Source organism: Leopardus geoffroyi, chromosome D1 (assembly GCF_018350155.1).
Source record: "Leopardus geoffroyi isolate Oge1 chromosome D1, O.geoffroyi_Oge1_pat1.0, whole genome shotgun sequence".
NCBI classification, from domain to species: domain Eukaryota; kingdom Metazoa; phylum Chordata; class Mammalia; order Carnivora; family Felidae; genus Leopardus; species Leopardus geoffroyi.
The window spans coordinates 59,353,786-59,370,625 of NC_059329.1; the positions used below are offsets into that span (position 1 = coordinate 59,353,786).

The 16,840-nt window shown below is 45.2% G+C and overlaps 1 protein-coding gene across 2 annotated transcripts in view; it reads left to right on the plus strand.

Moving 5' to 3' along the window:
• Window positions 1-16,840, plus strand: part of CLPB (caseinolytic mitochondrial matrix peptidase chaperone subunit B) — a 141,920-nt gene that overhangs the window by 70,205 nt on the left and 54,875 nt on the right. For both annotated transcript variants that reach the window (XM_045484134.1, XM_045484135.1), the window contains one exon: window positions 1,671-1,799. In XM_045484134.1, coding sequence (XP_045340090.1) covers window positions 1,671-1,799 — 129 coding nt within the window. The remainder of the gene's footprint in view (window positions 1-1,670; window positions 1,800-16,840) is intronic.

Here is a 16,840-nt window from a genome sequence, read left to right on the forward strand (position 1 = left end):
GACTGTGTGACCTCTATACCTCAGTTTCCTTATCTGTAAAATGGAAATTATAATACCTACTACAGAAGTTAGTTAGAAGAATTAAATAGATTGTGTGAAGTGACCATTCCAGGCAAGATTAGAAGGTCAGTAAGTGAAGTCTACTAGTATTAGGAAGAGATGTGACAGTCTTCTGGTTTGGGGGACTTTTAAATAGGAAGTCTAGTTTCACAAGAGGGGAATTGCATAGACTCCATTCCATGACCACTTGGAAAAGAATGATTTAGAAATGGTATGGTGCTTTTAACTACCTAGGCAAGGTTACCTGTTGACTAAATTATACCCTTTATCCAATGAGAGTTAAGAGGAGCCTACCTTTGCAAGCCTATGGGCTAGGGAAGAGGGTGTACAGGTAGGTAGACCCAAATTCTGCCCCCAACAAACTCAACTCAGCTGGGAACATAGACAGTAGCTCCAATAATTTCTCCATGAGGCAAAAAAGAAACCCTATCCTCTATGCAGGATACTTACTGTTCTAGGTGGTCTCATTTCCCAAGGTGGGGCCCCAGAGGTGGGATAACCTTACAATTTATTGTCCAAACTGGGACTGTCCAGGACAGTAGGCATAAACCAGACCCATCCAGGGTACACTGGGACATCTGTGGTCACCCAGCCCAGAGGGTCCTGCAGAAGTGATGGAACTGGTTTTAGATTCTTTCGTATCAAATTAGAGAGAGTCGTGAATATTAGCACTGGACCAAACCAAATGTTTTTGGCTCTTTGACCACACGAAATACTTATCCTTCTTACCTTAAAAAAAATGTTCATAGTACATCATTAAAAGTGAAAAAAAAAAGATAACAAAACTGCAATATAGTAAGCTCTAATATTATAGGATCTATATGCATGTACATATATAGAGAGATACATATATATGTGCTTTGTATGATTTATATGTAAGACACAGACACACACACACACACACATATATATATATATATATTTATATACACCAAAATATTAAATGTAGTTTCTTGAGTTGCTGAACTGTTGATGCCTTTTCTACTTTGTATTTTTCTGTGGTTTCAAATTTTTAATGGCTTTTTTAAAAAGTTCTTTCCAAAATACTGTTAAATACTCACTAGATTGTAAAAATCTTCAGATTAGAGAGATGTATGGCTGTTATTAGCAGAACAGTCTCTTTCTCCCACCTGACTCCTCCGTTAGCTTACCCCAACCTTCTTTATTCACCTGGATAGTTTCTCTTCACCCTTCAAGACTCTCATTTTTTGGGATACTCTCTTCATGCGCAAAGTGAGCTAAGCTCCCCTCTGCTTTCTATATCATCCTGGTGTACCTCTAACATAGCATTTATCTCCAATAGCACTGTAAATATCTGTTTGTTGTCTGCCTCCTTCATTGGATTGAGTCAGGGATCATATCTGACTCTTTTCTGTGCACCCAAATGAATCCTAACACATAATAAATGTCAGTAAACATTTGTGGAATTAACTGGTTTTGCTTTACCACCTCTTGCCCTGCACAGATGGCCCAGCACTTAGTAGGTACATCATGTGTTTAGTAAGCAGGTACATGAGTGAGGGAGGAAAATAAAGAACCAAGAAAAAGGTGAGATAGGTGGCTCATGGCATTTGTTGCTAATGGAAGGGTTTGTGTTGCTGTCCCTCCAGTCCTGGTCACCCGAGAGGATGACTTCAACAACCGGCTGAACAACCGCGCCAGCTTCAAGGGCTGCACAGCCCTGCACTACGCCGTCCTTGCGGATGACTACCGCACAGTCAAGGAGCTGCTTGATGGAGGTGAGCGTGTGGGTGATGGGGGTGGGGGTTAGCAGGGAAAGAGTACCTGGCAACCTCTCTGCTCTGGAAATGCTTCCCCAGAGCTCTGTTACTCTTCCAGAGCTGGAAATGCCTCAAGGATGGCTGCACTTCATGAGAGTGGCTCTGGGCATGTGTGATTTGCCCTTCTGTGCCTGGAACATGTTCTTTTCCTATGTGTGTGTCGTATCCCACAGCATCTCCTTGTCTGCACACACTCTGAGTTTTGATTGTGACTCTCCCCATAAGTGTCCTCTCTTCTCCTCTGTGACCTCCAGAGCAGGGCTAGTGGAACAAGACAGGAGGCCTTCAAATCCCTACCAGTGCAGGTCTCAAAGATATCCTTCTTGATCCCATCCCCCCACCTCAGTCTAAATTAGGCCCTTTCCATTCTTCTGGGTCATGGCATCCTGTTCTTTCCTGTAATTACTCTTGTCACAATCTGGAATTAGTTTAATGTGTTCAGTAGCCTTCTCCCTAACTTGACTCTGAACTTCCTAAAGGCAGGAACCATGACTAATTAGTCCCTAGCACCTAGTACAGTACCTAGCGTAAAGTAAGAACTCAATAAATCTTTGTTCGGGACTGAATACCCTTCCTTTGGAGAGCATTGGTTTAATTGGAAAGGCAGTATATGCCATCCCCAGACAGGCTGGACTCATTCTGTCTAGGTCTGGTACAGAGTTACCTGCCACCCTGCCAAATACTTCCCAAGCTGTCACTTTCCCTCCCACTTCCCCCTATCCCACTCTGGCCTCTTCTTGGGGTAGGGAAAGAAGCATCTTGCCAGGATGTGACATGCCCAGGCCTCTGAGTGAATGTGGCACATGACTGCCTGTGTATGCCCTTGTTGCCACTTCTTGAGAGCCTAGGGACCCTCTCTTGGGCCAAGATCCTTCTCAGTGGTCATTCTTCATAGAGCCTGGGCTCAGGAAGGGGCCTCAGAAGTCCTCTAGGTCACCCTGATTGCCTGCTCCCTCTCCTCCTGGCAGGAATCTCCAAGAGCTCACAGGGTGGCATTTTCTTGGATCCTGGCAGAGACTGAGGGAACCCTACTTCTTCCCCAGGAGTCCATTCCATTTTAGTTCTTCTCTGACTGGTTGAAGTATCTTTTTTAATTATTTTTTTTTGGGGGGCGGACAGAGAGAGACAGAGCATGAACGGGAGAGGGGCAGAGAGAGAGGGAGACACAGAATCGGAAACAGGCTCCAGGCTCTGAGCCATCAGCCCAGAGCCTGACGCGAGGCTCGAACTCACAGACCACGAGATCGTGACCTGGCTGAAGTCGGACGCTTAACCGACTGCGCCACCCAGGCGCCCCAAAATATCTTTTTTAAAATACACTGTTATTTTCTTATCTATAATTGCTGCCAACTGTCCTCTGCAACCTAATCACTTTTTCAAAATCCAGTATTCAAAGAAATTCTTTCAGTCCTAGAGCCTTTGCCTCCCCAACCTCATATTCCCAGATCATATTCTAGTCCTTGTCATGTGCTGGGCTGGAGGGATTTCCAGTAATCCCCAAACCCTGCCACCTCCTGTCAGCCACAGCCATGCTGGCTTAGAACCCAGGCCTGGCCCATCCCCCCAGCCTAGGCAGCAGAGTGTGCCTGGGCCTGGGACATGAACACTATGAAGCATAGGACTGCTCATGGATGTGGTGCAGGGGTGTCTGCGGAAGGGATGACTGATGCTTTCAGAGCAAGAATTCACTGCTCTCAGAAGCAGAGACTTAGAAAACGTCTCAAGCAAGATGCTACTCACTTTGTCCTTTGGAAAGATCTCAGGCAAGACATTTGTAGCTAAGAATTGGAGCATTCACCATGGGGCTTCTCTCTGCCGTGCCTTAAAAATCAATCAATACTCCCAGCCATTGTCCAGTGGTTTACATTCCCTGCTTCCCCTCAGCCCCCAAACAGACAGGGAATTCACTCTAAAGAGACACCCTCTCCCCAGTCTTCCAGATCGAACACCTTTGAAATGAAGATGCACGGGCCTTTTATGAAGCACTCCCCACCCTACCCCTCCAGGCCAAGGCTGGTCCTTTGAGCCGTTCCAGGGGCATGGTTCCTGCCTGTTGACTTGGAACAGATGCCCTTAGCCCCCAACTTTACAGTTGGCCCACCTGCCTTTTTACCCAGCATCTAGTTACACCCCCTGCCCTAGTCTCCCAGCCTCAAGGGCCAAAACCATTAACCCACTTATTTCTCCTTTCCCAACCTGAACAAGTGGCCGTCACTCAAGGCCTGCAGGCCTGCCAACTTCTAACCTCCCTCCCCCTTTGACCTCTCTTGGTCTGCCTGTATGTGTGACCAGCCAACCGAGAGGCAAGATCCTGCTCCCTTGTCCTAGAGGCTATTGCCAGTCACATTTCCAAAGTCTTCTGACCTTAGGTGACCTCTTCCAAAGGGTTTCAGGGAAGGCAGCAGGGCCTGTATTTGCCACCGGCTTTGCTGCAGCAACTTAGAGGGAGGTTCTCTGTGAGATCCAAGGCAGGCATAGGCACAGGGCAGCCTATGCTCACGAGATCCACACAGAACCCTTGTCTTTGAAATTACTTCATCCATAGGGATTTGGGGCCCCCAGATTGTAGAGGGTTAGAGCTAGAGTAAGCAGCCACTCTTGCCCTCTGGCCAGCGGTCCCCATATGAGAACTGGGAGGTGGTCTAGGCAGCAGCATCAGTCTGTTAATGTGGGAAGTTCTCTGACCCCTTTAGAGGCATGGTCACTTCAGGAAAGTGTCTGAGGAAGGACACCTCAGATTTCAGAGTCAGGCCAACCTGGGTTTGAATCCCACTTCCCTCACCTACTAGCTGTATTGCCTTGGACATGTCAACTTAACTCTCTAGGCCCGCTTTCTTGTCTGTCAAATAATACCTGGGAAGTATCACAGGGCTTAGGTGAGGACCAGTGATAATGTCTGTAAAATCCACGATATGTGGAAGGTGCACCATGATTGTATAGAGAAGTCAGGCTCTTCCTCTGACAGTTCTAATCCTTCTTATTTCCTCCCCATGCTAAACCTCTGCTCCTGCTTAAAGCCTTCTTAATTCTGTCTGCCACAACTTATTTAAAACCCCCTTGTGTTCCCTCTCTTCTCATTTAGACCCTTGGGCTCTTCAAGGTCTCCCTTTCTCAGGAAGCTTCTTCTGATGTTCTGGTCCATTCTGATTGCACCACCTCTGAACTCTTGCAGGGTTGGGCTGGGTGCTTAGCACGGGCTATGTCTTCATCTTTAGGAGGTCCTGAAACATAGTGAAAAGAACACAAACTTGGGAGTCTGACAGACTTGGTTTTATTTTTTTTTCTTTTTTTGTTTTTTTTTTTTAACGTTTATTTATTTTTGAGACAGAGAGAGACAGAGCATGAACAGGGGAGGGACAGAGAGAGAGGGAGACACAGAATCTGAAACAGGATCCAGGCTCCGAGCTGTCAGCACAGAGCCCGACACAGGGCTCGAACTCACGGACCGTGAGATCATGACCTGAGCTGAAGTTGGACGCTTAACGGACCAAGCCACCCAGGCGCCCCTGACAGACCTGGTTTTAAATCTCAGCTCTGCATTTTCAGTGCGGGCTAGCTAGTTGTCAAGTCTGAGGCCATGGACTTCAGGGCATCCTAAGATGGATCAGGCAGATTGACCCTGACCCTGAGAGACTCTCAGACTGGTAGAGGAGATAGATATGGAAACAGGCAGTGACAGCTGGGTGGGTGTCTGGCTGGGAGCTGGAGGACAGGGGCTCTAGGAACAAAAGGAGGAAATACCTACCTCTGCTTAGTGAGCAGGGAGGTGGAGTCAGTTACAGAAAGCTTGGGAGGAGGGGGCAAGGGGTTGTGCTTAAGTCCTATCAGGAAGGATAATGAGAGTTTGCCAGACAGCTTTGCGGGGACAGTACTGAGTTCTGAATTCACAGGTAGCAATTCTCTATTCTTGAGCTCCATACAAAAGTGGAAATCTTTGTGGTTTTCATTCTGTAAACATGCTGCTTCTGCCTGTATTGTTGGCTTATGAACAGGAAAGCTCTGCCTCTGCTCTTGACTGCCAAGTACAAGAAAAGGTTGGAGGGACACAGGGAGGGAGAGACAGGATGACTGGGATGAGGAATAATTGGGGAAGGTAGGGAGCCGCCTCCCTCAAGCCCCTGGAGCTGACTCATCCCAGTATTTCTAGGGCAGTTAAGGGTTTTTGCAGCTGTTTCCTCCGAGGGATGTGATCCCATGGCCAAATCCATCTTCCTAAGACATACCTCCAGTCATGGCAGCGTTTCTCAACTAGGATTCCTCCAGAGAATTGAGCCCTAATGCTCTAAGGCATCCACAGTACACAGGGAATAACTCCTCTCCCAGGCAGCTGAAATGGTACGAGTTATCCACCACCATTCATGGGAGAATTGAGAAAATCATTACTGAGATAATTTCCTATGTGTGGTTCAGAGGAGAAACCCAGTTGAAGAAAGCTGCAAGGAAAGAACACGAACTGTGAAGTCAGGATGTCAATGCCAGCCCTGCCACCAAATAGTGTGTGGTCCTGGGCAAGCTCCTGACTGCTCTGAGGTTGTCTTTCCTCTTCTGGAAATGGGAGTATGCCACCTGCTGTCTGTGGTTTTGTCAGACTTAGGGCATGTGTAGGTTCTACAAAGTAGGCACTTTATAGATGGTCTTGTATTACTTACTTCAAAAATACTCAGTGCTTACTTGTTAAAAAATAAATACAAAATAAAAAAAGAATCCTACCCATCCTAACTTTTTTTTTTTTTAATGCTTATTATTTTTGAGAGAGAGAGAGAGACAGAGACCAAGCAGGGAAGGAGCAGAGAGAAAGGGAGGCACAGAATCCGAAGCAGGCTCCAGGCTACGAGCTGTCAGCACAGAGCCCGACGCGGGGCTCGAGCCCACAGACTGCGAGATCATGACTTGAGCCATAGTCAGCCACCCAACCGACTGAGCCACCCAGGCGCCCCTACTCATCCTAACTTTTTAACCTGGTTGTTCTAGTCATGAACCTCACCTAACTTTTTTCCCCACTGCTACTTTAATATCCAGCTATACAATAATGTCGCTTCAGCGTTCCCACCTTGGTGCCTTTACTCATGCAGGTCTTCTGCCAGTTGGTCCCCATCTTGAATGCCACCTCCCTTCTGAACTCTTCCCTGCTCCCTGGGATTTGGGTCCAGTCCCCATTACTAGATTGAGGTAGATTGAGGACAAGGACTGTGTCTTATTTGCCCCTCCCTCCTTTGCCACAGTGCTCTCTGCACATAGTTTAGCACATGTCTAGATGCACTGATCATCTCTAAAGCCACTGTAGACTTTCTGTTTGGAGATGTGGTACTCTTGCTTCCTGGCCCACTCGTTCTTAGTGTCAGCATGTATCTGGTTTTTTGGAGTTTCACATATGAGCAGCCCCTTTGCAGCTATGTTTGTAGTCACAGTACCACTACCTTTTCAGTGCTCATCCCCTCAGAAACACTTGGCCTTTATGAAACCTAATAGCACTTTCCCCAGGGCTTCCCTTAGCTTCTTCTACCTACTTTCATGGCTCTTCCCGTCCTTCTCTCCAAGCGTGCAGCTCAGTCGTCAGTGTTAACCAGCCATCATCAAATGAGTCAAATTCCCCACCATCTCTGCCTAAGGCAAAGAGCCTTTCCAGTGCTGACATCTTCCCTTTAACAGCCTGTTAGTTTGTTTTGGGGGCTGGAAACTTAGAGTTCCATTTCTTGTTCCACTTCACTCTCTGTCCATCTGGCTGTACTGCCAGATGCTGAGGGAGTCGGCTTTGCCTCAGGCTGTCCTCTGGAAACTTCGCCTTCTGATTCTTGCCAGCAGTGCAGAGAAGGGGAGTGAGTACTGGGCTGAAGATCAGATATTCAGGCTCTGCCACTAGCCAATCCTTTCTCCTTTAGGCAAATCCTTTCTTCTCCTCAGTAAAACAGAGAAGTTGGAGTAGCTGATCCCACGGACCCCTTCGAGCGAGCCTCAGCATCCTATATAACCCCTAGGCAAGTCTTTTTATTCATTTTGTAAACACTTACTGAGTACCTCTCCTGTCATAGGCCCTACCCTAGGCACCTGGGAAATAAAGATGATCCAGACGTGGTCTTTGCCCTTAAGGAACTCATAGTTCAGAGAGGAAATCAGACATTTTAACAAAGACTTGCCATCGGGTATATTAATGGAGATATATAGGAGGTACTGAGGGATCACCAAGAAAAGACCTTTTCTGTCTCTGGGGAGGGCAGGGAAAGCATGGTGTAGGGAATGGTGTCTGCACTAAGTCTTACAGGATGAATACAAGTTTACCAGGTAGATGAGGGAGAAAGGCAGAGGGAACAGCATGTCCAGAGGCATGGAGTTTGAAGCAGTATGCTGTATTTAGGACATTTCAGGTAGTTCAGAAGAGCTGAATTTATAGGGTATGGATAGAAGGCTCAGAAGTCAAGAATGAAAAGCAGGAGCCGATAAGGGAGGCCTATACCAAGATCTGCTAAAGAAATTGGACTTTATCCTTCAGTGGGAAAGCATTAAAATTTAGGAGAGGGAAGGATTGGATTTATGTTAATGTGAAAAATCATTCAGGAGTTTCAGAAATGTTTATCAGTAACCAAATGGATAAATTCAAATTAAATAAATTATGAAATGTTCACACAATGGAATAATCAAATGAATGAATGAATGAATGAATGAATGGATGGATGGATGGAATGAGTGAATGAACAAACAAATGAATGAACGAACGGTTTCTTTCTCTGTACAACAACACAAATGAGTCTCACAAACCTAACATTCTGGACACAAGCCAGACATGAAAGAGTACTTACTATGTGACTGCAATTATATACAGAGTTCAAAATAGACAAAAGTAGCCAATGGTGTAAGAAGTGAAGGTAGTAGTTACCCTCAAGCGGGCAGATAGTTACTGGGCACCAGGGGCTTCTGGGATATGTAATGTTCTATTTCTTTATCTACATGCTGGTTGTGCAGGTGTATCCACCTTGATGAGATTTCTTTGAGCTATACCTTTATGTATTTTTTTAACTTTTCTGTGTATATGTTATACTTGAGAGAAAGGTTAAAGAAAATGGAGAAACATGGATGAGAAGAGGGCATGATTGGAAAAAGGGAAAATACTTCGTTTAAAAGCTACTGAAATTTTCTAGGTGAGGCCTAACCCAAGACAGTTGAAGAGAGAGAAGACTGATCCCAGAAAGAGTGAGGAGTAGGATCAGACAGTGAGAGGGGAGGAGGAGTCAAGATGAGGTCCGAGTTCTAGGTTGGTTGTCTGAATAGATGGCATGTACCTGCACTGAGATAAAAAATATAGGACTGGAGTGGCTCCTGGGTGGCTCAGTTGGTTAAGCATCTGACTTTGGCCAAGGTCATGATCTCGTCGTTCCCAAGCTCGAGCCCCACATTCGAGCTGTGCTGACAGCTCAGAGCCTGGAGCCTGTTTGAGATTCTGTGTCTCCCTCTCTCTCTCTGCCCTTCCCCCACTTGAGTTCTCTCACTCTCTCTCTCAAAAATAAATAAACATTAAAAAAAGAAAAAGAAAGAAAAAAAATACAGGACTGGAGGTACAGGGGAATGACCAGTGCTATTTTGAATGTTTACTTCTTCCCTCCTTTTTCCCTCTCACTTTTAGGTTCTGAGGTCCAGTGTTCTAATGATTCCATTGCTGCTTTCTCCCTTCTTTGCACTCATCTGATGAAACACTAACTGTAGTTTGTTGTTTGTTTGTTTTTTTTAAATCTTTATTTATTTTTGAGAGAGAGAGACAGAGCATGAGTGGGGGAAGGACAGAGAGAGAGGGAGACACAGAATCGGAAGCAGGCTCCAGGCTCTGAGCTGTGTCAGCAGAGAGTCCGACGCGGGGCTCAAACTCACAAACCGTGAGATCATGACCTGAGCTGAAGTCAGACGTTCAACTGACAGAGCCACCCAGGCGCCCCAACACTAACCGTAGTTAAACCCAATTTCTCTTCATGTCTGAATCTGAAGAGCTGAATATTGCTGGGGGAAAGAAAAAATCATACAATCATGCTAACTGGACTCACTTCACATTTATGACCATAAATCCCAGACGCTCAGCACTGCCAGCTGCCCCACTGTACTTGTGATTAAAATCACCATCTTATTCTGGACCAGGACACCTTTTTTATGCCTTCTTTCTCCTCAGACCTCCAGTCCTCTCCTTTAGCTCCCAAGCAAATGATCCCACCTCCTGCTTCCTATAGAAAATACATTATAGTTCGAAGGGAACTACCTCATCTTCCCACCGCTTCCACTAGCCTACCACATCTGTCCTTGAATGCTGCCTTCCTTCCTCTGCAGTTCCTAAGACCAGCCCTGCATTTGGGCTCAGGCTCCTATTTTCAAGGACTTTGCTCCTCTGGGTATCCCTTATCTCTCCTGTATTAGCCATGTTCCCCTCTCTGCTGGCTGATTCCAGTCAGCACAAAAACATGCCCTCGTTATCACCCATCTTAAATAAAGCAAACTAAAAGTTTCCTGGGATCTCCCTCCAGCTGCCACCTCATTTCTCTACATCCCTTCATGGTAAAAGTCCTGATTACGTCCCTACCCACATAATCCACTCCCCCAAGTCCTGTTTTTTCCTCTGTCTCAGTGTCACCCTGGCCAAAATATTCATCTATTTTTCTCCCAAAATTGGCATGTCAGGGCTTCCCCATCTCAATAAATGATACCATCATCTGTGTAGTTTTTAGGCCCCAAATCCTGGTGTCATCCTTGAATTCTCTTTTTCCCTTACATTCCCTGTCAGGTCCTTCAATAAGTACTGTCAGCTGTGCCAGTCAAGCACATTTTGAACCCATTCCTGTTTCCCCTGTTCCACTGCCTCACCTGTAGTCCCCGTGCAGGGTGACGAGCACCACAGGTTGGCTAAGTTCCGCCATTTCCACTCTTGTCTCCCCGAATCCATCCTCCAAAAAACAGCTAGGCGATCTTTTTTCGAACATAAATGCTATCATTGTCCTACCTAAAACCTAACATTGGTATGCCACTGACACCAAAATGAAATCCAGACTCCTTACCAGAGCCTATAAGGCCCAGAGCCCAGACTCTTGGCTGTGTGACCTCATCCCTAGCCATTCTCCCCCGTTTTCACTCTTCCCTAGTGACACTGGTCTTCTCTTGTCCTGCAGGCACACAGAACTTCTCATGGCAGGGCTTCTGCCCCAGAGATGGGATCATTTCCACCTTGGGAATTCAGGTCTCAACTCAAGTGCTGCCTCCTCAGAGAACCCTTCCCTGAGCACCCTAGGAAAATAGCTCCCTGATCACTTTCTATCATATTACTCCACCTTATCTTCTTTATCAGTTCCCAAATGATCACATTTATTGGTTATCTTTTTCTCCCCCACTAAAATGTAAGTCTTACAATCATAAGAGACCTTGTCCCTCTATTTTACTGCTATAGTCGTAGCTCCTAGGGAAAAAAAAACCTCACAGCTGGCATATGGTAGGTGATTAATAAATAGCTGTTGACCAACCAGGGAACCAGTGGGACAGTGTTATAGAGATGTGCAGCAGGCAGTAGGATAAATGAGTCTGAAGCTGAAGAGAGAAAAGACTCTAAGTTGGCCATGAAAATTTCAGAGTTGGCAGTCTCTTGGGGGCTGGCTGAGTCTGTGAGTTGCCCATGGGAAGTTACACAGCTAAGGAGACCCAAGGACACAACTGACAGAACCTGCATTTTTGATGTGAGCGTGAGAGGGAGAGCCAGTGCAAGACATTCAAGGAAACAGAGAGGGAAAAGGGGAAGCAGAAGAGAGTGGAGAATGGGTTGCTTTAAGGCAGTACTTCTCAAACAATCTATGAAAGACCTGTCTCTTTTTGTTGTTGTTTGATTTTGCAATCTGTCATGAACCAATAACCAATACTTTTGTAAAATACAATAAAAATAAATTACTGGCAAAATTATATTTTTAAAGGCATACAAAATAGAGCTCAAATGTGCCATTAGGTTTGACAGATATAGAATAACTCTGGGTCCCTGTAAAAGTTTCTAGACACTTACTCTCACCATACTTACCTCGTTGAGGACTGGTATCAAGGCTCACAGACTGGCACCAGTGTATGGACCACACCTGAGGCATAACTGTTCTGATGGTACTCCTGGGCAAGAAGGGAAGACAGATGGGCAGAATATAGCCTCTGCCTTCACGTGGCTTGAAGTCCAGTGTGATAGACCATTTGGGAGACACAGTCATACTGTGTAACAGAGAGCTCACAGCACTGCCATTAGGATGTGGGCACCCAGCTCTGCCACCATCTCACCCCTGTAGGACTTTTGGCAGATCACAGTCCATCTCTGGCATCACTTTTTCCATCTGCATGATGAAGAGATCATGTCAGATAATTGGACACTGAAGGTTTCCTCATATTGTTTGGATACAGAGCTAAAATCCCTCCATGCCAGTAGTTGTCTGTGAGAAGGATGGGGAGTAATTGCTAATGGGTTCGAGGTTTCTTTTGGGGATGATGAAATATTCTAAAATTAGATTATGGGGATGGTTGTGCAACTCTGTAAATATACTTTAAAAACATTAAATTGTATATTTAAATGGGTGAGCTCTATGATATGTAAATTATATCTCAGTAGAGCTGTTATACGTGAAAGAAAGGAAGAAACAAAGAAAGAAAGAAAAAGAAAGACCTCGATGCCACTCAAAACTAGGAAAAATGGGCTTGTGTGAATAACTGGTTGCAGGTCAGAAAGCCAAGAGGACCTGATTGGCCCCAAAGCTAAGGTGGTGGTCTAGAGGAGCCCCTCTGTTGTATATAAAAGTTTCCTTTTAAAGAATACTAGTCAAAACTTTCCTGTAAAACTATCTCTTTTTGCTATAAAACTGGTCTTTTTGTTGATTTCCTCTTATTACCTTAACAACTGTTTATGGCACTCCCCATCCTTGTGAAGCTTAAGCTCTGGCAGAATATAGAAATTAGGCAAATAATTACAAAATTATTAGCTAATTGCCACTGAGATAAGTATTTGGGAAGAGTACAGGGTACTGTGAGGGTGTAACGGGGACCTAATCTGATCTGAAGTCTTCCCTGAGCAAATGTATTGAGACCTGAAGTATAGATGTTAGCTTGTTACTTAACTTGAGAAAGTCCCGTGGAGAGCAACGGGCATTGGTCATCCAAAGGGACTCAGCAGTCCAGGCAGGGGCATTGTGGGGAATGGAGGAGTTCTGTGGTGTTGTAATTGGAGTCCATGTGGTAGGTCAGGGCTAAAGGGGGCCTTCAGTGACCCTGAGTCCTATCCTCTTCCCTTGGCGTACTCAGACCCTTACCCAGGACAGAATGAAGAATTGTCCTTGCTCACCCCCCAAGGAAAGATATTTCTCTATCCCAGATCCTGTGGGTTTGGAGGAGTCACTGCATGGTTGAGTTAGAGATGAGCGCCTGGTCACCAGAGCCCAAGCTCTCCAGAGCCACCTGCCATCCAGGCAGGCGCATTTCATCAAGGCTGTAATCGGCTCCAAGCAGTCATCAGATGAGCCTGGCTGGTATCCGGCATGACCTCATCACCGCCAACAGTGGCAGCTGGAGGCCAAGGCTCCCCTGGGTGAGGGAAAGGTCAGCATCAGCTAGGCCAGGTCTGTTCTGTGTCCAGTGTGCTCCTCCACCTGCACTGGGCCTGGAAATAGAGCCGAGTAGAATTCAGATTTCCCAAGGCAAGGCCATCTGCCCCTTGCTGGCCCGTTCTTGCCCCTTCAGTGAATATGTCATGGACTGAATGCACAGAGTAAGAACAACACTGCAGCTTTAAGAAGGGATGTCAGTCTGAAGGTCAGGGTCTGCAGAATAGCAGCAAAGTTCCTGTCCTAGAGTCAGACTGGGAGTTTGCTCAGAACCAAGTTTCCTTTCCCCAAAGGAGTTTTGCTTCTAGCATTCATGCCCTCTCTTCCTCTACACAGAGGCCTGGCAGTGTCCTAGAAAGGGCACAGCAGACATGCTCTCTGTAGGTCTATAACCACTTCCTGAACATCATTTTGGAAATGAATTCTTTTAAATATAGTGGAAGAAGGTGTTTGTCCCTTCAGGAATGCTTCAGAAACTCCCTTTGAAGTAATGAATGCTGTGTTGTTGGGAGTGGTGGCTGGGGGTCAGGTGACCTGGCACCAACTCGACCTTGCTGTGCAACCTTGAGGAGTCCCTCCCCCTCACTGAGCCTCATTTTCCCCATCTGTAAAACTAGATAATTGGACTGCAATCTCAAAGCTCCCTTCTACTTTCATATTTTGTGATTCTTAATAAATAATTGCCCTCTGATTTGTCTAATTGCAAATCTACGTGCTCATAGTTATTCAGCAACTATTAATTATTTTCCTGCAGCTGACCACCAGTATCCCTTTTCTAGGTTCCTCCGATATGTGCTCTTAAAGTGTCCTGTATAATTTCTTTCTTACACTTACCACAACATGTAGACATATAGCTGTTTGATCAATAGATCTGTCCTTTGTTATATAATGCATTCCCTGAAGGTAGGGTCTGGATCTGCAGTGCTTATATTCCCCGCACCTTGCAACATTGTTAGCGCATGATAGGTGCTTGGTAAACATTTTTTGAATAAGTGTATTTATAAAGGGGCACTAGGCATTACAGGAAATAAAAAAGAAAAAAATATGGGCTCTTCCTTCAGACTGCACCCTGTAGAGTGCTAGTTTGGTAAAAAGGTTCATACACAAAGCACACTCAGGACAGTGGCAGGACTCTGAATTAAACCTAAGCAAAGGGCAGAATGAATTAGTGTAATGAATGAGGAGGGGAAGATCACTGTTGGCATTGTAGAAGCTTCCTGGAGGAGGGGGACTGGAGGCAGTCCCTGAAGGACAGGTAGAATTCAAACAAGCAGAGGGAAGGAGGAAAGTTTTTCAGGTGAGTCAGTAACAGAAATGAGGCTTGCATGTTAGAGACCTGGAAGAAACTGGCCACCTGCTAGATTATGGATAGGGAGGCTTGAGTGTGGAGGGCCTTGGGGATGAGCCAGAGGACTTGTACTCCACTTTGAAATCCATAGAGAGTTCCTAAAGTGACTGACTGTTGTTTATTTAGTGACTACAGTGATTCTTAACTTTAAAAGTTGTACATGATAAAAACTTCAAGCAGTACTAGAAGATATATAGGGGAATGGAAGTCTCCCTTCTGTGTCCCTGGTCCTCCTCCTCAGAGACAACCACTGTAACTTTTCTTATGTATCCTTCCTATTGCTGCTGTAAACAGATTATCAAAAACTTAATGACTTAAGACAATGCAAGTTTACTGTCTTAAAGTTCTGGAGATGAGTCTGGAATGGGTCTCACTGGACTAAAAGCAAGGTGTCAGTAATACATTCCTTTTTGGAGACTCAGAATCTGTTTTCTTGCCTTTTCCAGCTTCTAACGGCTGCCCACATTCCTTGTCTCATAGCCCCCTTCTGTCATCGAGTCAGCAGTGGTCAGTTGGTCTTTCTCTTTTTTCACTCTGACATTGAGTCTTCTCCCTCCTTTCACTTATAAGGACCCTTGTCATTACATTGGGCCCACCTGGATAATCCAGGGTAATCTTCCCTTCTCAGAGTCAGCTGATTAGCAGACTTAATTCTATCTACGACCTTAATTCCCCTTTGCCCAGTGATTTAGCATATTCACAAATTCTAAGGATTAGAATGTGAACATCACTGGGGGGCTGTTATTCTGCCTACGGCAATCTCGGATATTTTATATTTATTTTTCTTCCTGTTTTTGAATAGTTGATACTTGTACACAGTACAGAATTCAAAAGAGTTTTCAGTAAAAAATCTTACTCCCGTCCCATCACCAACCCAAGTATTGCCCTGTTTCTCCACTGTACCTTTATTACTTCTTCCTTTGAAATTAATAAGCACTCTGTGGGGAGACAGTTTTAAGACCATGCAGGTAATCCTGCTCCTCATCAAAATTTCCCCCCTGGACTTAGCTTCCATTGATGGTTCTTTCCTGAACCAATCTTTATAAGTGGTTGCAAAATGAATATTTTGCATCTTTCCCAACTCCAGCATCACTCCACATTGACCACTTAGGACCTGGCATCCTGTGGTAAGCAAAAGCAAGAACGCTTTCTCCCTCATTTATCTATGTGTTGTCAACATGTGCTCACAGATACTATTGCTTTAATTGTTCTGCAGCTCATTACTATCTTTAGTTATGTTGGTGCTAAAATTATCTCAGATTTGGCCAGTGTGGCAATTTTTTTTTTTTTTTTTTTAGCATTTCCATATTTCCTGGCATAACAAGGTGTTTTAGTCTTGTCTCCATCTTGGTGCCTCTGGAATCAGCCATTTCTCTGAGGAGCCCTAAGACTTTTTAGTGAGCAATTGTATTAGAGACTGAAGCCTGAGTACCAGGCTTGCTCATCACCCCTTCTGTTTATAGGACCATGAGATACATATGGTTATATACACATGTGCATATAGATCCCTCACAAGATACACATACATGCATATGCGTATATACACACATGGGCATATGCACATACGTATTTTTGAAATCCTGAACACCACTACCTCCCATTCCAGTTCATCCTTACAGGGTTCTTCCTTGTCTTCATACATTTCTTATTTGTATGCCCCTTCTTCTGTAGTGAGAATGCTGGCTCCAAATAGCAATGATACATTTACTCATTTGTTTACTCCTATAAGACATCTAAGAAGGCTTGGGCCTTGCCTCACCTATACCACTATAGAAAACAAGCATACTATTGGGGCACCTGGGTGTCTCAATCAGTTAAGGGCCGGACTGCGGCTCAGGTCATGATATCACGGTTTGTGGGTTTGAGCCCTGTGTCAGGCTTTGTGCTAACAGCTCAGAGCCTGGAGCCTACTTTGGTTTCTGTGTGTGTCTCTCTCTCTGCCCCTCCCCTGCTCACACTCTGTCTCTCCATCTCTCTCTCTCTCTCTCAAAAATAAGCATTAAAAAAAAAAACCTGCTAAACAGAATTCCAGTTAGGATTTGTTTGCAGTTCTCATGCGTACTCCATCC